General features: G+C 42.2%; 1 protein-coding gene across 2 annotated transcripts in view; it reads left to right on the forward strand.

Annotated features, from left to right (window-relative positions):
• birc6 (baculoviral IAP repeat containing 6) overlaps window positions 1-24,917 on the forward strand; it is a 112,732-nt gene that overhangs the window by 12,013 nt on the left and 75,802 nt on the right. For both annotated transcript variants that reach the window (XM_086044536.1, XM_086044537.1), the window contains exons 4-30: window positions 1,418-1,611; window positions 4,283-4,394; window positions 4,886-4,968; window positions 5,842-6,067; window positions 6,176-6,345; window positions 7,118-7,176; window positions 7,318-8,955; window positions 11,280-11,429; window positions 11,504-11,729; window positions 11,812-11,972; window positions 12,981-13,112; window positions 13,763-13,894; window positions 14,011-14,177; window positions 14,351-14,484; window positions 16,199-16,360; window positions 16,546-16,677; window positions 16,769-16,866; window positions 16,961-17,108; window positions 17,386-17,519; window positions 17,998-18,144; window positions 18,237-18,424; window positions 20,128-20,439; window positions 20,572-20,671; window positions 22,265-22,479; window positions 22,707-22,915; window positions 24,202-24,554; window positions 24,693-24,912. In XM_086044536.1, coding sequence (XP_085900662.1) covers window positions 1,418-1,611; window positions 4,283-4,394; window positions 4,886-4,968; window positions 5,842-6,067; window positions 6,176-6,345; window positions 7,118-7,176; window positions 7,318-8,955; window positions 11,280-11,429; window positions 11,504-11,729; window positions 11,812-11,972; window positions 12,981-13,112; window positions 13,763-13,894; window positions 14,011-14,177; window positions 14,351-14,484; window positions 16,199-16,360; window positions 16,546-16,677; window positions 16,769-16,866; window positions 16,961-17,108; window positions 17,386-17,519; window positions 17,998-18,144; window positions 18,237-18,424; window positions 20,128-20,439; window positions 20,572-20,671; window positions 22,265-22,479; window positions 22,707-22,915; window positions 24,202-24,554; window positions 24,693-24,912 — 6,002 coding nt within the window. The remainder of the gene's footprint in view (window positions 1-1,417; window positions 1,612-4,282; window positions 4,395-4,885; window positions 4,969-5,841; window positions 6,068-6,175; window positions 6,346-7,117; window positions 7,177-7,317; window positions 8,956-11,279; window positions 11,430-11,503; window positions 11,730-11,811; window positions 11,973-12,980; window positions 13,113-13,762; window positions 13,895-14,010; window positions 14,178-14,350; window positions 14,485-16,198; window positions 16,361-16,545; window positions 16,678-16,768; window positions 16,867-16,960; window positions 17,109-17,385; window positions 17,520-17,997; window positions 18,145-18,236; window positions 18,425-20,127; window positions 20,440-20,571; window positions 20,672-22,264; window positions 22,480-22,706; window positions 22,916-24,201; window positions 24,555-24,692; window positions 24,913-24,917) is intronic.

A 24,917-nucleotide genomic window follows, 5' to 3' on the forward strand; every position in this document is an offset into this window, starting at 1 on the left:
GGCAGCGCGCACCGCCCACAAGATCGAACAAGCATCAAAACTTTTGACAGCCAAACACGCATTTTCGCCTTTTGCACATTTTATAAACTAAAACGTTGCAACTACAAAAATCTCTCCCCAACTCCGGTGCAAAAATATTCGCGTTTGGCCAACCACTGCTGGCTTCTAGAGAAAGTGGGCTTGTGTTTACTCAGCGGGGGCGGTACAGGGCATTGTTACGTAACAATGTCAGGACTCTTGTCGTTTTCTTTGGTTGGGAGGAGCTGGTGCTTAGAGAGGAGTAAAGAGCAGGAACGCTCGAAGATGGATGAGAGAGGAAAACCACCATTTTTGGGTGTTTTGGGTGAGGAAAAGGCATTTTAACACGGCTAAATGCTCCAAAAAGTTGATTCAGCATGATACGTCCTCTTTAAATAATATTCAACGCAAAATGTCAAATATGCAAAACAAAGTAGGAAGCCTTCTTATTTTATACATGGACCGTGAATGAGAAAGACAATTTATAATAACTGTAAGGCACATCCTCTTCCTTTAAACAGAGGGAGTGAATTACAAACTAGCCTTTGTCCACACCATTTAAAAAAAAAAAGAAAGCAAAGCAACAGCTGTCAGACTACTTGCTGTTGCCAGTCGAGCACTCTCCGCTAGCAGCTAGCTGTTGGCCACAAACACCGGAGACTTGTGCTGTGTCATAAAATAACGGTGTAATTAATGGGTTCTTAGCATCCTAAATTAGTGGATGAATATGATTTTGTGATGGCGTTGTGTTGACTTTGGTATCAACTATGTAATGGGAATAAAAACTGTGACACAGCAAAGCCGAAATGACAAAAAGATAAGTCAAGCTAGCGGTCACGCCAACACACAGGCCAACTTATAAATAAAAGCCCGTAGAGGCTATTGCATTGGCATTAATGTATTATTTGGTAAGGTTTTATTTTGAAATTAACCTTTGCGTTGCAGCATGTTGCGTTCTCAGAATGTTTGCAGCTTCCTTGGCAGGGCTAATGACAGCGCACAAACCAAATAAACTGTTACCGAAGCAGAAAAAAAGTCCTTGATCATTTTTTCGGGAGGTACACCGAATTATCCATGGACTTGTTTCACCCTTAGTTGCCAAAATTCTCCCATACGTGGGACTTACATGATCAATGAGGGTTTTAAAGGGTCCTCTGCTGCTATTATAATGAATGTGGACTGATCATGTTGTCTTTATGTGAACGCACAGAGTTAATATTTTTTTCGCCAACCAATCCGTGGACCATGTACGGCCCGAACCGTGATGCGTGATTTGCACGGATCCAAGATGACTTAGGTGTTGTGTCACCTATGCTAAAAGAGTAGATATGTGCAGTATGTGATCTGCACATTTTTAAATAATATTGCTATCTCTTTTTCCTCCTTCTCTTCCCCTCAGTGGGCGACAGTAACCTTCCAGCTTCCTCACCATGTGCTGAAGTTGGTTGCCAGTGCCATTGTCAGTGAGCTCAAGAAGATCAACCAGAACATTGCTGCCTTGTCTGTGGCCTCATCCATTATGGACAGACTTTCCTACCTCTTGTCAAGCGCCCGACCTGAGCTTGGGGTGGGCCCTGGACGCTCTGTAGATAGGTGAGCAATCTGCAAAAGAAGGAACGAACTCCTCGATTAACCATTTGGGGTTTTTGGTGCAAGCAGGAGAAGAATTTCTGCTATGCCTACAAAAGTCAGCATCTTTTAAAATGTAATATTTTGGCATTGACATGGCATTGATTGCACCATAATATGTTAGTTCCATTTTTTCCTTTTTTAAATTTTTTTTTTATTTAAACCTCAACTATAAAGAACAACACTGACTTAAATTGATGAACATCACTCGTGGTGAGAAGTTAAAGGGAGGGTGGGGACGATGGCCACGTTTTCACTAACTAAAGTTCATTTTATATATTTTTTGATCAGGAAAAATTAAGAGTTGTCATTTTCTATTTTATCAATACATTTGGGAGAAATTAGGAAATAAGTGTCTCCTTGAACAACGCCCCTTGATAATGAGAACAATGGCCGCGCCCACTACCGTTCCATCCATGTTTGGTCAGAGTCACAGGAGGAACCGATTCCAAACTCTCAATTGGAAATCATTGTACTTTCATTGCTTATGACGTCCAAAAACGGTGATCAATTGGCACCAAAATTCATGTGGACATCCCTACTAATGCCCACTTCACCATATCAAAAGGATTAACCTCTCCGTGGCTGATTTATATGAGAATGAAGAAATTTGGAAGTCAGCAGAGCTACATAGATTTAGGCTGGGACAGGCGCACACTGCTTCTTTGCTTTAAAAAAAAAAAAAAAAAAAAAAACACTGCTTCTTTGCTGATCACGGTTAGGACGGACGAGGCATTAAACATCAGTCAGGATATTTACAGAGACTGAAGTGGGAATGAGTAGACGTGCACATTTATTTGCATGAGAAATGCCCCCAGCTTTTATACTTACAACGCGCCGTCTAATTTGGAAGGTAACAGCCGAAATGGCACATTCCAATGCGGCCACACTAGGCTGTGCAGTCGACCTCGCTGGAACTTTTCGTTCGCTGTTCGATGAGGGCTTTTGTCACTCTGACGCCGCTAGACTCGGGCAGAAGGTGGCGGCTGCAAGCAAAAAGCAGGGACACCGCACCGACTGCTTGCGAGGTGACATGAAGACACAGGCTCATCTTCACCTCCACACGCTGGGCGGACAGTAAGGAGCGAATGTTGTTGTGCTAACGCCTTTTGTTTTAACGACCTGAAGCTAGTTGCTGCTATTAGCCGTCCCAATCCGACCTTTAGCCAGGGAGGGAAGCTGGGGGCTCCAATCTGCCTGCTGCTGCTGCAAGCCACCATCGCTCTCCCTCCTGAGACACGAGTTTAGCGTCACTAAATGTCCGAAATATAACCAGTCGGGGTTCGTGTGTGCATTCATGCTCTTGTGCGCTTCAGCTTGTGAAAGTGGAGGAGCAATCGCCACGGTGTTTTTGATTTTGTGGAGGTGATCATGATGAGATCACGTTTTATGTCAATACATCCAAACTATTGTGTAGAACACTTTTATACTTTCACAGGTTGAAGTGGACAAGAGTAGTAATGTGCATTTGCATTTTGGTGGCGATCGGTCGCCGTTTTAGACAACAGAACTGTCAAAGCGAGCAATATTACCACACATGCCTTCCTCGCGTGACGTAGACCGCTGGGACCGAAAACATAACATAAAGGGCGTGGAAATTTGTCGTAAATCTAATCACAAAAAAGACCTTAAATCACTACAGAGTCCTTTGGGGGGACACTTTGGTACCGATGTCATGTGCCAATGTTAAGCTCATCCCAGTGTCCCTTTAAATCGAGAGCTTCTCAATTTTGGCTCAACTCCTTCTTCACCACGACAAACTGATGCAAAGTCTGCTTTACTGCATGCATTGCACTGACCCACCAGCTGATCTTCTCACTTGTGAACAAGACCCCAAGATTCTTAAACTCCTCTACTTGGGGCAGGATCACATCCCTGACCTGGAGTGCTGATTCTCCTCCCAACTGCTTCACACCCAGCTGCGAACCGCCGCTCCAGTAAGAGTTGAAGATCACATCTTGGCAAAAGACAACAGAACGCATAATCTGTGCCACCTAAACAGAGATTGAGGTCACCAAAACAAGACATTCCCTCTTGTGTCAGTAAAGATTCTGATCAGAATCAGTGGCAAAGAGCAGCATTGGCGAGTTCAATCCGAAATGGAAATCAGGCTAACTGCTGGCAATGTGGACCGAGCATTGGCACCGGTTGTGCGGGCATCGGTTGTGCAGGAATTAGGGGTTATAGTAACCCATACTCCCGAGGACCCTCCACAGAAAGCCATGAATGACTCGGTCAAACGCCTTCTCAAAGTCCACAAACCACATGTAGACTGGTTGGCAAATTCCAGGATGTACAGGAGTAGACCTGCTGCACTGTCCCAGGACCAGAATGAAAATTTCACTGCTGAACTTTGAATTCCTTATAGAGCCTCCTCTCCAGGACCCCCAGCTAGGTCTTACGAGCATTTTCTTGATCAGGGTGGGGTGCTGCCTCTTGCCTAAATTCAGTTAGCACACGTTCCCCCTCACCTGTGACACCGAACAGTATAAGTGTTAAAAAATGAGTAAATGAAGAATACAGTCATGAATTCATCTCTCAGGCATAGTTTTTTTTCTGTACAATGTCACCTAGAATCATGTGTATGCATTTCCTGAATATGAGATTGTTCTGATGTTCTTTATGCCCCCTGTAGATCTTTAATGTACAGCGAGGCCAACAGGAGGGAGACGTTTACATCATGGCCGCATGCTGGGTACAGGTGGGCTCAACCTGATCCAATGGCTCAGGCAGGGTTTTACCACCAGGTAGGTTCAGGGAGAACTCTATATACGCTCATCACCTCTGAGAAAATCATCTTTTCTCAATTTACCATAGATGGTGGTTTATGGTACATATATAAGATGACGCTGGCCTTTAACAGGGAAGACAACCCTAAAACAATTCTTTACAAAAATATATTTTATGAGCCTCCACTCATCAAAACACAGGATTTTGATTAAAATGAGTTAAACAGCAAAATAACCTGTTTTTTGAAGCTAAGCCATGATTGGTCGTTATCTTAGTCCTGAGCAACTGTGATGGACATAAACGGGTGGATTTTGCTTAACTCATATTCCTCAAATGCCATATTAATCAGAATGCCATGTTTTGACTAGTGAAGTCACATAAAACATATTGTAAAAAAAAAAACATTTTGGAGTTGACTTCCCCTTTCAAGTAAATTTAAACATGAGCAGTTACCAATCGGTAGTGCAAGTGATTATAAACCACCTTGACCCATTCTCTCTTTGCATAGCCTGCTTCATCAGGGGACGACAGAGCCATGTGTTTCACCTGTAGTGTATGTCTGGTATGTTGGGAACCAACGGATGAGCCGTGGTGAGTGAATACCATTAACTACAGAATGTATTTGACTATGTTTTAGGCTAGATTCACACCGCAGGAAAATGCGACCCAGATTGGATTTTTTTGCCAATATGCGACGTGTATCTGATTTTTTCTTATGACAGTCTAAACGGCTCAATTCCGATTTTTTTCAAATGCGACCTGGGTCGCTTTCATATGTGGTCCTAGATCGGATACGTATCCGATTTTTTTTTTTCAACGTGGCCAGGTCGCATATATCCGACATTGACGTCATCCGGAGCCCAAAATGCGCTCGGCGCAAGGCAGAGGGAAAGTACTGGCAGCAGAGGATAGAGTCTGCAAAGTTGTTTTGAGTAACACTATTGACGTTATATTTTACTTTTATCCCACTTGAAACATAAAGCTTAAAGTGGACATTTATGGCGATCGTAGTAATTCAGCCACGGTTCAGATCGATTAATTTTTTACGCACGGTAATGACATGACGTCATCGTTAGTGATGTCTCCATGAAATGAGATATTAAAGCCTTGCTTCATAATACTGCATTTATTTCTAACTCCTACCTAATCGCTTCACTGTATAAATGCCACGACATGCTGGAGAACATTTACTTCCGCAAACACGTCGTCGGGACTCGGGAGTGACGTCGTCTCTACTTCTGCGCATGCGGGTTACTTTGGCAACGCATGTATTCATACAACAGACAAGACCGAGGTCGCATTTATAATGTAATATGAACTCTTACACAAAAAAATCGGATCTTTTCCAAAAATCCAAATTGAGCATTAAGACCTGCAGTGTAAACCTAGCCTTAGTGTTGACTATGTGTCACTATGTCACTATGTGTGTATGCATGCCATGAAGCATTTTTCCACCTTCCCCAGGTCAGAACATGAGCGACACTCCCCTAATTGTCCATTTGTAAAGGGTGAGCACACACAAAATGTTCCCTTGTCAGTGACACTGGCAACCAGTCCTGCTCAGTTTCCCAACAGCCCTGACAGTTCAGACAAAATCGCCTGCTACGGCTTTGGCAGCTGCCCACAGTTCTTAGCTGTCGCAACAAAGAGGGGCAAGATCTGTATTTGGGATGTCTCCAAAATGATGAAGGTCAGATTACACATCGTTATCATCCGTGCTGTGTCCTGTATGAAGAGTTTCAGTCAGAAATGGTAGTCTTGGATGGTCAGACTCATATAAGTGTGCTATTGTATACAGGTGCACCTGAAGTTTGATATTAACCCATATGACCCGGCCATCCTGAGGCAGCTGATCCTGTGTGGTGGTGAGCACAGCCAGCAGGCGCTGACCGAGTCTCGGAGACCTACTTTGGCCTGGCTCGAGGAGTCTTCCTCGTGCTCGGACCTGCCCAAGCTTGAGGGAGATAGGTGAGCCTTATTTATACAGTGGAACCTCCAAAGTCGACTACAATCTGTTCTGTGATGCTGGTTGACCTCCAAATTGTTCTTGGAAAAAAAACAAAACAATATAAGCAATTATCACCCACATAAAGTCTTAGTTAACGAGTATGTTGTTATATTTAGGAATTCAAAAACACCCATGCGTCAATTTTCTATACTGCTTGTCCTCATTAATGTTGTGGATGAGGTTGAGCGCCCTCTCAGCTTACTTGGGGTGATTGGAGAGGTACATCCTGGCCTGTACTGGTCACCAGTCCATCCTAGGGAAATAATTGTTAAACACTTCTAAGTAGTAGAGCTGAACGGTTTTGGAAAATAATCTCGTTGCATTTTTCCCTTTAATATTGTAATTGTGATTTCATATTCTTTTAACAAATGCATTATTTTACGAAATTGTACTTTGTTTTGCTATTCATTCACCATTTTGTGCTGAAGTCCAACAAGATTTGTTTGCTAGTTGTGCGCGAATTTGGAGGTACATTTCCTCACTGTTTGACATTATGCATGTAAATAATAATGCCTGAAGGACAGTAAGGTTTTTCTGCTCTCAGGTCTGAATAATAGCTTACTAACTGCATGGAAATTGGAATATTATACATTAAAAAATGTCTCTAGTGCTTTTCCTAATAATTTTGATGATGATTGGAAATGCATCTGAAAGAGATTGACCTCATTTTCTGTTGCATCATTGTATTCTGCTAATTTCCTGACCTCTATTTATTTATTAACGATCTCTAAGTGATGACCAGTTGGAGGATTCGGACAGCGATGAGCATTCCCGGTCCGAGTCAGTAACAGGTACGCTGCCCACGCACAGGGAATCTATTTTTGTAATTTAATTTCCGTTCATCAGCTGGTTCCCTCAATGTTGACATTATTAGTCAGTCTAAATGTGAAGATGTGTCTGTACTTTTTAAATATATTCAGCCTCCGTTACAGGCCAGCCGTCCCAGTGGGAGAGCATGGATGTGAGCTTAGGAGTGACGGCGCTCAGTGTGCTCCAGCAGCCAGAGAAACTCCAGTGGGAGGTGGTGGCCAGTGTGTTGGAGGACACAGTCAAAGACCTGGAGGAGCTGGGTGCCAATCCCTCACTGAATCAAGCCAAGGCCCACAACCAGGCCAAAGCAAAGGAAAAGGTCCCCGAGCAGCACAACATTCCTTTCCCCTGCTTGCTGGCCGGAGGCCTGCTCAGTTACCGCACAGCATTTAGCAACCCGTCAGCTGGACCTCACCCCACAGTCCCGTCGTCAACTCGCAGGGTGTCTGATAATCCCTGTAGAACTCACGCCCCCGAGCCCTTCCAAGCGGGACCTATCCAGGACCAAGGTCCCATGGAAATAGACACGTGTAATTCCCAGACTGCTGCCCAGGAACAGTGCTTTTCTAACTTGCTAGGCTCTCAGCCTCCAAGTCCCTCCTCTGTGTCATCAGTGCACAGGACTATACCTGTGCTGTTGCTATACAGTATCAGAGAGACAGATGACAAGACCTCGGGGCAGGTGTTTGCTCAGATGAACAACCTAATGAGCAAGGGTCTCCACGACGAGAGCTTCACCGTGCCGCAAATTATCGAGATGGAGTTTGACTCACATGAGCAGCTTCTTCTCCAGGATCCTCCCATCACGTACATTCAGCAGTTTGCGGACTCTGCAACTAATCTGGCCGCCTTTGATGGTCAGATGGACAAATGGAACACATTAGCTGCCGCTACTTCCGCTGCACCGCCTCGACCTGGAACGCTAGTGCAGTGTTTGAGGTTGCCCAAACAGCTGGAAGAGGAGAATCTTTGTGTGGACTCAATTACGCCATGCTGGGATGGGGTGCACCTTTTAGTCGGGCTGCAGCCATGCAATGCAGAATCTCTGAGTGCGGCGAACCAAGTGGAAGCCCTGAACAATCTTAACCGCTTGCACTCTGCCCTCTGCAGCCAGCAGAAGGGGGACCCCCCTCATCCAGTTGCCAATGGAGTGGAAGGTAACCACCAAGAGGACACACCTCCTCAAGCAACTTTCATCCTGCCTTCAGGGGACCACCAGCAGACGTGCCCGAGCGGCGGAGGCTATCTTGCACTTTACAAGCTCAACTACTCTACCCGAATCGTAACCTTGGACGAGGAACCTGTTAAAGTGCAGCAGATATGTCAGCCTTGTGATGCAATTACCTCCCTTATACTGCTCCCTCCAGATGTGCTCGATAGCAGGGAAGACGAAAGTGAGGAGACTCCAGAGGAGGCTCCCTCTGGTTCCAAAAATGGCACATCGCGCTTTGGAATTGGCTTGGCAGGGTCTGCTGCATCTTTAACTCGTACTGCGTGTGGGACAGCCACAAGCAGCGGCAGCGCCACTGCTGCCAGCACCTCGGCCAGTCAAAAAGAGTCCAAGAAACAAGAAGTGGTAGGCCTGGGACACTTAGTGGTGACGACACGGGGTGGGAATATTATGATCCTGGACCTGTCCACATTGGAGGTTCTAACCAAGGTGGAACCTCCTAAGAAAGAGGGAGCAGTGGAAGAGATAGACCCGTTTGTCTCTGTAACTTATTGCTCTGGGACTGACCGCCTTTGTGCGTGCACTAAAGGTAAAGTGTTTGAATTTCATCAGCATCACTGCTGATCTCTGAAATAGAAATGCCATTCTTGTGTGTTTAAATATAATTTCTAAGGAGGTGTTACTACTGCACAGCGATTACCTGCAGTTCGGAATAGCGAAAATGCCAGAGTAATTCTGGTGCTGGAGTAATTGTGTGGTTACAGAGTTTCTATCTAGATACTGTTGATTAATGTTCAGTGCTGTTAATTAAAACCCGATGTAATTCCATCGGCCCACGCGTGGGTTTTTCGCGTCGTGCCCGCGGGACTCGCTATACACAGAACAACTTCGAAGCATTCCCTGGCATGTTATATATGGTTAAAAAACTAGTTTCCGCAGAGTCGAATGATACCGAACATTATAAGATACAATCATATATGCAGGCTCGGCGAGCATTTAAGGCAAAACAATCGCTAACACACAAAAAATATGGAACTCACCATTTCAGCTTCAAATGTCCAACACAATTTCATAATCAATCAGAAATGATCATATTACATCGACAAGGGTCCTGTAAAAGTATTCCAGTGATGTAGTTAGTCCACAACAAGCCTGACATCCATAAAGCCACCTTATTAGCTGCTCCAACTGTTTCATGTTGCTATCAGATACGCATATTTTGTACATATTTTCCATCATAGATTGAGTTAGCTTTGACGATTTAGCCACACCATATTTCAAAACATAGGCTGGACCTCATGTTTGATTGATTGATTACTTGATCCAATAAATGAATGTTTCCCGTGTCAGGCGTTCAACAACAGCCAATGAACAAATTATGTGCGTGAATAGTACCACCCCTGCATATCGACGATTCGTCAATTGTGTTTGCAGTCACAACCAAACTTGCTAAGCTGGTGATTGACGCATTCAACGGCCAATGAAATTCTTCCCCCAAAAAAACATGGCAACTCTTTTGAACAAAACCACACACTGTGCGTAACTTGCGTAACACACACTTTCAAAGCCGCCGGCAGCGACGCTAGGCCATGCGTCAGAGCGCACGTCATCACGCACGTCGTAAGGCGTCACCCTCTTTGATTTTTTTCGCGTTTTTTTTTTTATTTATCTGGATGTACGACATGATAGCGGCAAGTCTTACTTTTCATTAGAACTCATGATGGTTGAAGCATTCCACAATAGCAGCCTTTTTCCCCTACGTATGTGAGCATGGTTGCAATTGGATCACCCAAATGGCACACTTTTGGTTCGCCTGGACATGTCCTTAGTAAAACTTGTGTAAAATGCTCATTTTCTGTCTTATTATTGTCAAATTTGAAATGGAATTGGATGACCCTTTGAGCTGTAATCCTGTTGTGTTATTTTAGTCCACCACACTACTACATTATTTTCCACAGATTTTTTGAATAAAACATAAAAAATAGGCGGACATAAATGCACCTTCTTTAATGTATTCAAACTTCCATAATTCAGTGCCAGTAGCACTTAATAGATTCTGACAGTTGAGGAGAAAAATCCAAAGTGTTATCTTCAAAAGAGACCAAAACTATGCTGATACTCAAAATGGTTCAAGTACAGCTTCAAATTTACTTTGGGTGCACCTTTTAGGCATTCAGGTAAAAAATGCCAGGTGGAATTGCAACGGGTTTTAAATTACGGCAACTGTGGCATAAAACAAGTTGGATGGTGCATTTGTTTTGCACTGTACCTAGGCACATTACTTGCAGTGCAGATACATACAAACGACCATTCCCAATAAGATCACATTCACACATACATGGAATCACTCTTAAATTATCCAAATCTGCATAGAAGCATCTTGTACACCCAGAGAAGGCCCACACATGCACAGTAAAAACAGCTATTTTTGGGGGGTGGATATAAAGACTATGATCATTTGTGTCGAATATACACAGTAAATTTTGTACATTGTACTCTAAAAGGACTATATTTGGTCCCAGTACACAAAATTTGAGTGTAAAATATTCAGCGAAAATTCAGCTAAATCTAACTCTTGAGAATTTGACACTAAATAATTTATTCTCAAGTTTTGCTCTGTTTACTTGGGACCAAATACAATTTTTTTAAAGAGTAAAATTTACTCTATGAAATGTACTCTGCATTAGAGACTCAATGTTTAGTACCGTTATCACATCAAGAACAATTTAATTATTTTACAATGTCACATGCCAGTACACAGTTGGTGCCCGACATTTTTGAATGTATAATATATTGTAACAACTTGATTGTATTGGCACAGTTACTGCAAAGAGTACTGCTAGAAATTTTCAAGCGGAATGTTTAAATGAAGCATCGGAGTATGTTAGTATTAATTGTATTCTTCCTCTACAGGTGGAGAGCTTCATTTCCTTCAAATTGGAGGTGTTTGTGATGATATAGATGATGGAGACATGTTTATTGATGGCCCCATTTCTAAAGGGGCTGAACTGTTGCTGGAGTGGGCCAGGCCTTCCTCCAACCCTTCGAGTCCTGGGATCTCAGGTAGAAATTACATAGTGAATTGACATTCTTTAATATTTCGCCTGATTTTCCACACACGCTAAACTCTTGCACAGGAGTAGAACTTCTGGTGGACCAACCGCTGACCACGGAGAGTTTAATGTCGCTGGTGGAGCTGACGCGCTTTGAGACGTTGACGCCCCGCTTCTCAGCCACTGTGCCACCCTGCTGGGTCGAGGTACAGCAAGAGCAGCAGCAGCGGCGCCATCCACAGCATCTTCACCAGCAGCACCATGGGGATGCAGCCCAACACACCCGCACCTGGAAGCTTCAGAGTGATAGGTTTGTAACACTGGCCACTTGGTATGACAACATTGAATAAATTAGCAGGTGAGGCAATGGTGTTTGTGTGTTGCTTGTGTAGTTCCAGCTGGGATGAGCATGTCTTTGAACTGGTGCTGCCGAAGGCCTGCATGGTTGGTCATGTGGACTTCAAGTTTGTCCTGAATGCCAACATTGTCAACATTCCTCAGATCCAGATCACTTTATTGAAGAATAAAGCTCCTGGCCTGGGAAAGGTCAATGGTAAGGACGCACATTTGTTATTGCTAGACCTTATAATACCTATAAGACCTATATAAGCCAATATAAAACCTAATATTCCTGTACAAATTTTTAATAATCCGAACTCCAACACTTTGTTGAAATGCCTTTAAGCATGTTTATTAAACAGCTTTTGAAATGCCTTTAAGCATGTTTATTAAACAGCTTTTCATATTTGCGACATGCTTGCTTTTTATCTTGGGAAATAGAAATCTTTGTTTTCAAATTGTAACAAAAAGTGCAGCCGCATGTCTTACGAAATGAAATGAAAACTTTAACAATGAAATAGCTCCTTAAAGTGGAAGTCAACCCAAACATTTTTTTCAAGAATATGTTCTATGCAAGCCCACTATCTGAAACAAGGCATTCTGATAAATGTTGCGTTTGTTGAATATAAGTTAAGCAGCAAAATCCACCCATTTTTAGCCATCTCATTTTGTCACTTCTGTCGACTGAAAATGACATCACAACTACTCAGGGCCCAGGTAATAACCAATCATGCCTTTTTCTTCTAAGTCTAACCTTACCCTGAGCTTCAAGGCGGTGCCCCGCAATGTCCCAGTCATCTGCCAGCGACAGAGACTGGGGTTTTCTACTGGTTCCGCCCACAGAGTGCTTGTGTTTCGGGTTTTTGCGTGCTCCATTATGACATCCTGTTTCGGCTGTATTGTTCAAAATTGGGACTGAAACAGTGACTGAATTTTTGGTGCACCTTTAGTATTTAGTATAGAATACCAAAAAAGTATTCATTCTGAAGGAAAACTCAAGATTTCCTATCAGATCATGACTTTTTCCACAGTACAAACACAAATAGTAACTAAAATCATTAATGGGCAAAATGCACTTCATGGTGTATCTGGACACTTTTGACCACCGTTTTGCATCTTGCGCCTCACTTGTTTATTCAGCGTCCCAACTGACGGACACATCCTCACATGCACCCTGCAGCCCTTGGGCCTTTGATCACCTAACAATGCGTTTCTTTGACAGAGACCGCCGTTGATAGACAAATCACATTCCCCCTCTCCAATGTCCTCCATGCCAACGGGGAGAAGAATGGTCGGCCTTCGATGCACGACTTCACTGAGGACATCCAGCTTATGGACATAGAGGACACATCAGGTGAGAATTGAAGTCACCCGCACCTCTGTTTTCTTTTTCTTAACTGCTTATCCTCATCATGCCGAGCCCAGACTACACGACTGTAGCCCGATTTGGACCAGACAGACATGCCACTGATAACGGTCAACGTCGTGGCTGAATATAAGTTGTCGCAAAACGTCCTACCACGTCTAGTGTGACAAAAGACTGTCGATCTGGTGGCTAGAATGCCTCACGACCACGACACAGAAAGTCTGGCGTGTCAGACTTTTTTTTTTTTTTAACACTCAGTGGCACATGTCCTTCATGGCCCCACGATTTGTTTGTATCGGCACTCGTAGGGACTGTGCGCCATGCGTTTGTTGTCGCTGTGGAGCCAAGCTTCGACACCGACCAGTCATTAAATACGATCCAAAAAGGATCGATGCAAATTGATAAGAAACAAATCATTAAACAGAATCAAAAATGGAATTGTAAAAATCGTATCATTTCCCATCCCTACCAGTGACTTTAAAGTCCACCAAAGATAATGTTTTGGTTCGTCCCAACCCCTTCTAAATAACTGGAATCACACTTGATATTGGATCTGAAATTGAACTGCCGCACTACACTTGCGTTTAAGGGCCATTTCTCTCCATCATGTGTAAAACATTGCCATGTATTTGTTGCAGGCTCCATGTTATGTCCATTCTTAGAAGAGCACAAAGAGGATATTTTGTGTGGACCAGTGTGGCTTGCCAGTGGGCTGGATCTCTCAGGTCACGCTGGCATGCTCAGCCTCACCAGCCCAAAGTTGGTCAAAGGTATGAAAAGGCAAATCTTGTTTAAACATAACCTGCACCCAATCGGGATTGATGAAGCCAACACATGAAGTTGAGTATCTCAATGTTCTTCAGTGCAGTTTATACCTTGTCTGCAGGCATGGCTGGTGGAAAGTACCGCTCCTTCCTGGTTCATATCAAAGCAGCGAGTGACAAAAACATGGAGGACAGCCCCCGACCTGTTGTGAGAATGCCAAGTGCCAAACCCCAGTGCTCCAAATCGCACTCGTTGTCCACTCTGCTGCAGAGGGCTCAGGCCTCCAAGGTACGGACTTGAACACCCTCATGCCACCCTCCTAGTTTTTCATAGTGGTATATAATTTATGTTAGATCGTTTAACACAATTAAAGTGGCTAACAAGCCTGATGAGACTGATGAGGGACAGTTGTTAAATGATTTATGCAAGCTCACAAATAAACCATGTTTTATTTTATGCAGGACAAGGTGTCTGGCGTTAAACCAGATGGTCAAACATCTTCCAAGAAAGTAGAAAACCTGAGAGGCTGCGACCTGTTGCAGGAAGTGTCTGTTACAATCAGAAGGTTCAAAAAGACATCTATTCCCAAAGAGAGGTAAAATGGATTGAAGTCTACAGCAGCAGGTTGTAATTATAGTGAACCCCTGCTGAATTTTCTTGGTCTGGCATTCTTTCTTTTTTTTCTAATTTTTAATTTATTTTTTACCAAGCTTTTTCTGATTTTTTTTTTTTTTTTTTTTTTGTTTAGTTTTTTTTTCTTGGCAAATTACTGTCCACACAATGTTTCATATTTATTGTATTGTAGCGTACTTGAGACGTTGAACAATTATGGTCAGTTGGTAAACCAAACTTCCGCGGCAGAATGTGTGTAGGTGGAAGTTCCGCTCACTTGCTCTGCTTCCAGCTAATGATTTGCTCTTCCAATCACAAATTTAACAGCAGCCATGTTAGATAGGTTATATTGACAGTCAATGGGATAGATAGATAGATAGATAGATATAGTAGATGTCAGTGACTATAGATTTGCCAAACTAGAACTAAACACGGTGTCGAAACCAGTGGAATATATCGCAACAGCTTACCGGGACAGCTAAACGTAGCTATGACTTAATGTTGTTACTGCATTGATCCACCGATTTTGGGTCAGTAAACACAGAAGCGTTAATGATTGTGGAGCCAGAGGGCTACAACGCAGCGGCCTTTCCCACCAACACAGGCCGCCCCACGGAGCAGCGCCACTCTGCACCATCGATGCTACTTCTGCGCTTTGCTGTGCAGTCAATTGTTCATTGTTTTACACCGGGCTGCACTGCACTAGTAATTCTTATTCATCGTCAGAATTGTTGACGTGTACTTACAGACACTGTACATTTTGTATGCTTGTGCTTAGCCGTAATCTGTTTACTAGATACGTGTATTCCTATCACATTTTTGGGGATTCGAGTCTGAGTCGGCTCATTTTGAGGAAGTGCCGACACCAAATCCTGATCCGATACATCGGCGATAAGATTTACTAGATTTACATTGTCTTCATTTCTTGTCTTTTCTTTTTCTTTTTTTTTTTTTAACAAAACTATCCAACATCCAACTTTTATATGGCTAGTGGGGCAATTGTTTAAATTAAGTAAAACGGTTAAATCCTTTTTGAGGTTATGTCAGTTTTTCAATTGGCGTTTTAAATTGTGTTAAAGACAGTCCTATCCTCTTCGCCACGCGTAATTCAATTTGCACACATTGAAGTCGCCGTTGTCTCCGCTTTTCGCATTAAAATATTTCCATACTGCGGACGTTATCATTGTTACACGGTGCTATCTTGTCATTTTGGTCTCAAGATGTGAATAGCATGATTGAGATGACTGTTAAAATACTCATTCTATTTGAACCAGGAAGTGTATTGGTTTATTCATAGATAAAGCATCTTAAAATTTGGGGGAATTTTGCCATTCAGCTCCTTGTTAGAGAACAGCAAGTTGTGCAAAGTATTGTGATATGGAATAGTTAGCATTGAGTACGTTGAATTAAATTCGGTCTTGATACTGCATTTTAGTTTATAGGTTCAGCCAGAGTTTTCACCCAAAAGCTGAATACTGTATCCCTAACATTTTGTGAGTAGTGTACAGTATATGTTCTACATATTGATTGACTGACTTTCACTCTCGCACCCTTAGTTCTGTTTCTAACCCACAGACATTGTCTGAAAAACTACGGGTTAAAGCAGCTACACTACAGTGTGGGTGCGCTTTGTATGAAGAACATTTTTAATATTTATCTAGTTAAAAATTGAAGCGTGGCTTCCTTTTCTGTTTAAGGGTCCAGCGTTGTGCAATGCTGCAGTTTCCAGACTTCCATGAGAAGCTGCTGGATGCACTGTGCCAGCGGACAGAGGGAGGCCTCTCGACAGAACATGCCCAAGGCCTCATCCTGGACATCTTGTGCTGGCTGGCTGGGGTTTTTTCCAACGGACCGTGCAGGTACGATTAAGCCATGTTCCCGGGTTTACATTCCAGACCACCCCCACAATACGTGAAATCCGTGATAGAAATAGACTATTGAAATACTCAATTTTTCTAGGCCTATTTTTTCAGCATATAGGTTTGTATTGTATACATTACGTCATTAGAATGCTGCTCATGTTATCCTCATGACTTCTTTTTAGCTTACGAGAAGGAAAGGAGGGGCTGCTGGCCAAAACCAGATCGAGGCTAATGGATATTGTTGCAGTTTGTTTCTTTGAGGCCGGCCGGAGCATAGCTCACAAGTGTGCACGCTTTCTTGCGCTTTGCATCAGGTAAGAGACATTGACCATTTCCTTATTGATGAGGTAGTTTTCCTTTTCTTTTGGTTTAATGTCAGCATACTATTTTCTCCTCTTTCTGAAGCAATGGAAAAGGTGATCCCAGTCAACAAGGTTTTGTCACAAGTCTTTTGAAGGCTCTGCTGGACAATATGCCGTACTTGCCTGCTGCAGCAACAGGCGGTATGTAGCTGAACAGCAACACGAGACAACACTTGGAACCATTCCCATATCTGATCTGATCTGATCTGTACTTTCTTTGAATGTATTCATCCAGGCTCAGTCTTCTGGTACTTTGTGTTGCTGAACTACGTAAAGGAGGAGGATCTTGCAGGGTGTAGCACTGCCTGTGCTTCCCTACTCACGGCCATCTCAAGACAGCTGCAAGACCGACTCACCCCAATGGAGGCACTGCTGCAGACCAGGTATTTTCCAGTTTGTCACTACTTATTTAGAAAGGCGGTCTTGATAAAGTAGTAAGCATCTGATGTCACAATTATTACAACCAAAATGCAAGGTCATTGTATTGCCAGTTTAGTTTCACATTTGGATTACTTAAGTTTATTTTATTGAAAATATGTGTTTATATTTACATGTTGTTGTTGTTATTATTATTATTATATTTTTCCTCGTTATAGGACAAGGCACTTTTTCTGTCTGAGTCATCTTTTACTAGAGTATCTCTGGTTGGTTTCTTTACAGGTATGGGCTATACAGCTCTCCTTTTGATCCAGTGCTCTTTGACCTGGAGGTCAGTGGTTCCTCCTGTAAGAATGCCTTCAATAGCAGCATTGGGGTCCAGTCAGATGAGATTGACCTCTCTGACATTCTCTCAGGTAAGAGGAACGCACTTTCTAGTAAGAAGCGGATAATTCTGAGGGCCCAAGTGATAATAATGGCATCTCAGATGTTCTTGCTCCCAATTGTTGAATAACAGTATTTTTAAAATTTGTTTTCCTTTTCAAAGCTCTTACTCGTTTCATACAGTGACAAACACAAAATGACATAACACGCTTGGGCGGATAAAAAAAAAATCCTTTTTGTTGTCTTGATTTTAAACATACTGTACATCAGGTTTATTTTTAATCTTTACAAAATCTGCTGACAGTTTTGTTATCCTGTGGGCAGATATATATTTTTTAAAAACCCTGTCGCATGTAGACGTAAATCTATCGTAGCTCCACTCAGGGCTAAAAAAAAGATGTGGTCTTAAAATTGCTCATGTGGACTTGCCCTTCGAAGCATTGGAGAGATTGCCTTTTATTTCGAAAGTGAACTACTGGATTCTCTATTTAATGTTGTTTTTTTCTGCAGGGAATGGCAAAGTAAGTAGCTGTGCAGCAGCAGAAGGAAGCTTCACCGCATTAACGGGGCTCCTAGAGGTGGAGCCTTTGCACTTCTCTTGCATCGCCACTAGTGACGGTACTCGAGTGGAGCGTGATGATGCCAGCATGTTCACTGGTGAATTTATGACATATCTTCATTTTCAATGCCATTGACTCAGGTCAACTCACCATATGGGCTGTTTGGTGTTTTTGTTGCTTTATCCTCAGTGAGTACATTTGGCGTTACCCCTGCGGTTGGCGGCCTGTCAACAGGAACGGTTGGCGAAGCTTCTACAGCTCTCAGTTCTGCAGCACAAGTGGCTCTGCAGTCTCTGTCCCATGCCATGGTGTCAGCCGAACAACAGTTACAGGTCCTACAGGAGAAACAACAGCAGCTGCTCAAACTGCAGCAGCAGGTGAAAAAAACACTATGAAGAGTCATTCAACCTGTAGTTTAATCTTGATGATTTATTGAAGGGATCACCCTAATTTTCAGTGATGTGAAAAATATGATAACAAACAATCCTAACAAAACAAACAAAAAATAGGTTATATTCAAATGCAGTACATTGTGCAATTATATTGGCCGGAGGGACATCAGGATTTTAATGTGTGGTCTAAATTATAATGAATTAATGATACATTTATTGTCGAAAAGCTGGCATGTCAAACATTTTTTCACGGGCCACACTGTAGTTATGGCTTTCCTTTGGAGGGCTCTTCTGATTGTGAAACCATTTAAATGTATAGTATATCTAGGGCTGGGCGATATGAGTGAAAAGTATATCACGATATAAGTGTTTCATATTGGACGATATCGATATCGTATTTGCATTAGGTCTACCCCAAAGCAGTTGTTGACATATATTAGCCTGCATTCAATGTTCATCCAATGTAAGTGAACGAATACTCTCTTGCAGTGCATACATCATCGTTGACCAACCGTCTTAGGACTACTTTATCTTTTTAGCGGACTCATTATTGCCATAGCCCATTCATATTTTACTTGCTTTATTTTACTTTGAGTGCGATGCCGGTGTTGGATAAGGCTAACTACTGCTAGCATGTCAAAGACAAGAACTCCTCTACTTGTACACCATGGCTCCATCCATGGGTTTTTAATAGGGTTATCATGCATAATATAATTTAATTGTAAGAGTTGTACTGAGTCAAGTAGTCATTTATTTGACGCGCAGGACGCGAGCATACCGCACGGCCGCCGGGCCCGCGAGCGTAGCCCACGGTCTCATGTTTGGAGGCGGAAGCGAGCTTCCTACATCACGCACTATGCTGCGATCGGGTTTGTTTTTCTTTTTTTCTATCGAGCGTTTTATCGAAGACATTTTTTTTTTTGGTATCGATCACGTGTCAATCGCGATACATATCGATATTGAATTATCGGCCCAGCCCGAAGTATATCACCTCATCATATTACATACCGCATATGCACAAAAAGTGATTAACTAGTTTTGATGAGGAAAACACATTTTCTCAACTGTTTTTGTTTTTTATTTGTATTTATTTATTTGAACTTAACGTGGTACATGTTTTTTAACATACCAAATACTGTAATTTGTTTAAAAATACAATAGATTGTGTCCAATGGAGAAAGAAAATGCAATTTTTATTTGCTGACATGTTTTAAAAATGAAATTTGACTGTGGTGCCGTAATGTATTTGCTCACGGTGATCATACTGTCAGAATTTAATATCGGCCCATGCCTAGATAATAATGGAATCTGGAGCTGTGAGTATCAAAATACAGATAATTGTTTTAGATTAGGTACGGTAATATTAGAGAACAGTAAGAGTACAGCAATTTCCTTAAGGAAAGAGTTTTTCTCTGAGACAGTCAAAATCAATCCAAATAAAACAATTATTAACATTATATATTGATATATATTACAGCTATAATAAATATAGATATAATGAAAAAATAAAAAATACAGAATAATAATCTCAGACTGTACTTTCTGTGTGTTGATTTGTTTCACAAAACTCACAACTATCATTCAGAATTTTCGTCATGTAATTTTTACTCAAACAATGACATGCCAGGCTACCGGGCCACTGTTGATGTCGAACCCTGAGTAAATGTCTTTGTGTCTGCTGCAAGCAGAAGGCCAAGCTCGAAGCCAAACTGCACCAGACCACATCTGCAGCTGCCGCGGCCGCCTCTGGTGTGGGGCCCATCCACAACTCAGTGCCTTCCAACTCCTCCTGTGCTCCGGGTTTCTTCATTCATCCCTCCGATGTCATCCCCCCAACACCTAAGACCACACCCCTCTTCATGACACCTCCTCTCACACCACCGAATGAGGCTGTGTCTGCAGCTTTTAGCACTGAGCTGGCTCACCTCTTCCCTGGCTCTATGATGGACCCTGGGCCTGTTAACCTGGCACCACACAAAAACTCCCAAAAAGCCAAGCCGGTGAGTGATGCTGCTACTATTCCCTTCCGGCAAAAGTCAAATTTTTTTTCAATGGAAGCAGAAATGTGTTTTCATATTTAATATGAAGCAAGCATTTATTTGATTTTATTTTATTGTTTTCTTTCCCCGCAGAGCCCCATGGGCAGTGGTTTGGCTTTAGCTATTTCTCAGGCATCTCACTTTCTGCAGCCTCCTCCACACCAGTCTATCATCATAGAGCGCATGCACTCTGGTATGCCACGTCTGTGTCACTTGCTCACCCTTTTTTTTTTTTGTCAGTTCAGTATGTCAAACTGCATTTTTGTGTTCTTTATATTGGATCAACACATTCTGTCATGATGACCTCCTAATTATAGACCTTACACGGAGCAGTGTTGCTTTTCAGTCAGTTGTAAATTAGTGCAGTCTACGCATGCCCTATGAGTACTGCCTTCAGAATGGCTAATAATACACAAAAAGTGTATTTGATTTACGGTATATGACGCACACTGGCCTCCTAATTATTGGCACCCCTGGTTAAGGTGTTCTTTAGTTCTTTCACATAAATTCAGTTTTTTTCCGAATAACATAGGAGCAAAATAATATTAAAAAAATGGAAAATCCAACAAAAATGCCACACTAAGAAATATATAATTTTTTTTAAAATCAATTCAAATCAGGCATCTCGCAATTATTGCCACCCCTAATGTTAATAATTTGTATAAACCCCTTTTGCCAATAAAACATTACCTAGTCTTCTGTCAAGGTTATTATAGTTAACGAAAACTAGAAATAACAAAACTAAAATTGAAAAAAAAAGTTTTGTAACAAAATAAAATAAAAACGAAAAAAAATGAAGAGTAACTGAAACTACATCTTACCTTTGTAAAACTAAAATGAAATCTAATTACAGCGAAAATATCCTTTGTTTTTGTCTCATATTTCAGGGTCTGTTTTAAATATTTATATATTTTGGTATTGCTGTACGTCCATAGCGAAGAAGGAAGGTCAAACAGTCCTTTGAGAATTGTAGTTTACTTTATTACACTATACTTAGTGATCTTTTTTTTTATCAACAAACACTACGTATACTTTCAAAAAAATTAAAACTAATAAACTAAACTAAAAAGAACCAGAAAGAAAAATTACTAAAAACTAACAAACCTGCTCTAAAAAGTAACTTAAACTAACTGAATTTTGAAAACAAAAGTCAAATGAAGCTAAAAAGAAAAATCTATTATAACCCTTTCCCCTATCATGTTTCGCAAGATGGATCTTTGCACAATCTCTAAATCCTCTAGCGACTTGGGTCCTCTCCTCTGCACTCTCCTTCTTAGCTCACTCCACCGGTTTTCAATGGGGTTGAGGTCTGGGGACTGAGATGGCCATGGAAGGAGCTTGATTCTGTGTCTGGTGAATCAGTTCTACAATTTTCAGTATGAGAGTATGCTTTCTGCTCCAAAAATTGAATTTATTTTAACACAATTAACACACCTCAACCGGGGTGCCGAATATTATGGAGCGCGCTGTATTTTTAATTTGGGATCATTCGTGTCTCCATGGTTAAAAGAACGTGATCTTCTTGATATGACTCTGTAACAAATCTTGCCTTTAGTTGATGAAATTAAATAGAATGTATGGCTAACCTATACTGATGTCAACAATGGAAAAATAGGTCATCAATGAGCTTTTCACCGCAAACAGTCATGCTGTGAAACACGTCATCATTTTGCAGCCACAGAGTACTTTCTCATCACTTGGTTATGTGTTGTGACCGCTTCCTTAAACTGTGCAAAACCAGCGACGTTATCCCCAGTCGAAACAATTCTGTCTTCTCTCCTCCCAGGAGCTCGTCGCTTTGTGACGCTGGACTTTGGTCGACCCGTCCTGCTGACTGATGCTCTCATCCCGACCTGTAGCGACCTGGCCTCTCTGTCCATAGACATTTGGACGCTAGGTGAGGAGGTGGACGGCCGCAGGCTGGTGGTGGCCACCGACATCAGTACTCACTCCCTCATTCTACATGACTTGCTGCCTCCACCCGTTTGCAGGTTTATGAAGGTTCGTATCTGTTTCTTTTTGATTAATTTTAACCTTCACATAAATTGTTTTTTGGTTTGTAGAATTGCATTCTCAGCATTTGCAAATAATTGGAGCGGAATCTTTCCTGTTTAAAATAGTTTGTCACAGACGTTGATTACTGTTGGATTTTGGATTTGCAGAACTGTCATGGGGATGTACACTATATCACGTCCCTTGTTTTGTTTTTCTCTTTCCACAACTTTCAGATCACTGTGATTGGCCGCTATGGCAGTACCAATGCTCGTGCAAAGATTCCACTGGGATTTTACTATGGTCATACTTATATTCTACCATGGGAGAGTGAACTTAAACTGATGCATGATCCTCTGCGGGGAGAAAGTGAACCTGCCAGTCAGCCTGATGTGGATCAGCACTTGACCATGATGATGGCATTACAGGAAGATATCCAGTGCAGGTGAGAAATGAACTATAGTAACTGTAGCGTAAGTGTGTTCCAACATTCGAATTTTGTTTGGTGGGTAACGTCAACTATAATCGATTGATTTAATTAAATACTGCACGCTGAACGATTTTGCGTTTTTTGGTCGAAATCGCGATTCCAGACAATGCGATTGCGTGATCGCCAAAGCGTTGTTTTTTTGGACTGACTGACCCAGAATCTTTTGTATCAACTATAATCTCACATGAACGCCGTCTCCCTCTTCTCCCACTAAGCTCAACAATCAAAAGCAGCATGTTACTTGTGACAGCTCATGCACGAGCTGCTGCTCACCAACTGGGGGGAATACTTGGCACTAACCTGCGCCGCACTGAAGCACAAGCTAGGAGTTGCGCTTGCTAGCTGGCGCGTCTAAACATCCTCCCGCGGTGCAGATTCTACATTTCTAATTCTTGCCTCCGTGGCGGCAAATTCGCTACACTTCTAATAAGCATCATTATCACAAAAGGCGGACAAGGGCTAGCCTAAGTATACAACACTGAGCAAGAGAGAACAGAAGAAGACCTTGCTAATCACTAAACTAATGTTGTGTCGCCAAACACCAGAAAAAGTAATTTTCGCAGAAGCCTGGGCTGGAACTGCATTTAAGCAGAGAGCAACCAGCTATGAACAGCAAATTAGCAGGTAAATTAACAGGTGTCAAGGGAGAAAATAATAGTAACTACACACCCCCAAAATATGGAAATGAATCGGTTACGTCAACCAAGACAAGGCACTTCTAAGGTCTAAAGTATATTATTTGATATCTAAAATATTCATAACAGCTATGAATTTGACTTCATTTGCTCTAGAGGTATAAAGATTAATCGACAACTAATGGATTATCAAAACAATTGAGCATTATTTTGGATTATTGATTAATCATTTAGATGTTTTTGAGTAAAGGGATGGAAATTAAAACATTTTTGAAAATCAGATTCATCTGTCAATTAACCGATTATTAAGTAATCGTCGGTTGCTTCCCTAGATTGCTATTTTGAAACCTAGAAAGGGCCTCCAAACTGCCCCTAAATGGTGGCAATGTGCTCCTAACACATGATCGAGTGCAGGTACATTGTTAATCTATTCGTGCCTGTGCCACCAGTAAACTTGCTGATTCTCGTGAACTTTATGAACTGAGGTTCCAGTGAAGAGGATAGAGAGCGTCATATTTAACACTGAAAGAGTGTGAGAATTTTGTCAGATTTTGAATTTCATATGAATTTTCCCCCGTTTTTTTTGTTTTGTTTTCCTCATTACAGGTACAATCTTGCTTGCCATAGATTGGAAACCCTCCTACAAAATATCGACCTGCCGCCCCTCAACAGCGCCAACAATGCCCAATACTTCTTACGCAAACCAGACAAGGTGGTAGAGGAGGACCAACGTGTTTTTTCAGCCTACCAAGATTGCATCCAGCTTCAGTTGCAACTCAATCTGGCTCACCATGCCGTCCAGAGATTGCGCGTGTCACTTGGTGCCAGTCGAAAGTCCCTCCCCGTGGCCAAGTCTCATGAGGCTCAAGACCTGGTACACAGCTCCTCTACAGAGCAGCTGAGAACTATCATCCGTTACCTTCTGGACACATTGCTTAGTTTGCTGCATTCTAACAATGGTGAGCAAGGCACCCAACACTTATGGGTCTGTTTCGGATACCTGGGTTACACGCTCCCTTTTAATAATGAATCACGTACTTCCTTTGTCTTGCTTTTATTTATTTTTTTATTTTTTTTTTACACATCTTTATCTTCAGGCCACTCTGTGCCATCAGTGCTCCAGAATACCTTCCACGCACAGGCTTGTGAGGAGCTCTTCAAACACCTTTGCCTCAGTGGGACACCAAAAATCCGCCTTCATGCTGGCCTGCTTTTGGTACAGCTGTGTGGAGGTGAACGCTGGTGGGGACAATTCCTTTCTAACGTGTTGCAGGAGCTCTACAACTCGGAACAGCTGCTCATCTTCCCCCAAGACAGGTAGG

This window comes from Filicampus tigris, chromosome 11, assembly GCF_054856515.1.
Source record: "Filicampus tigris isolate MCC_2025a chromosome 11, RoL_Ftig_1.0, whole genome shotgun sequence".
In the NCBI taxonomy this organism is placed as follows: Eukaryota; Metazoa; Chordata; class Actinopteri; order Syngnathiformes; family Syngnathidae; genus Filicampus; species Filicampus tigris.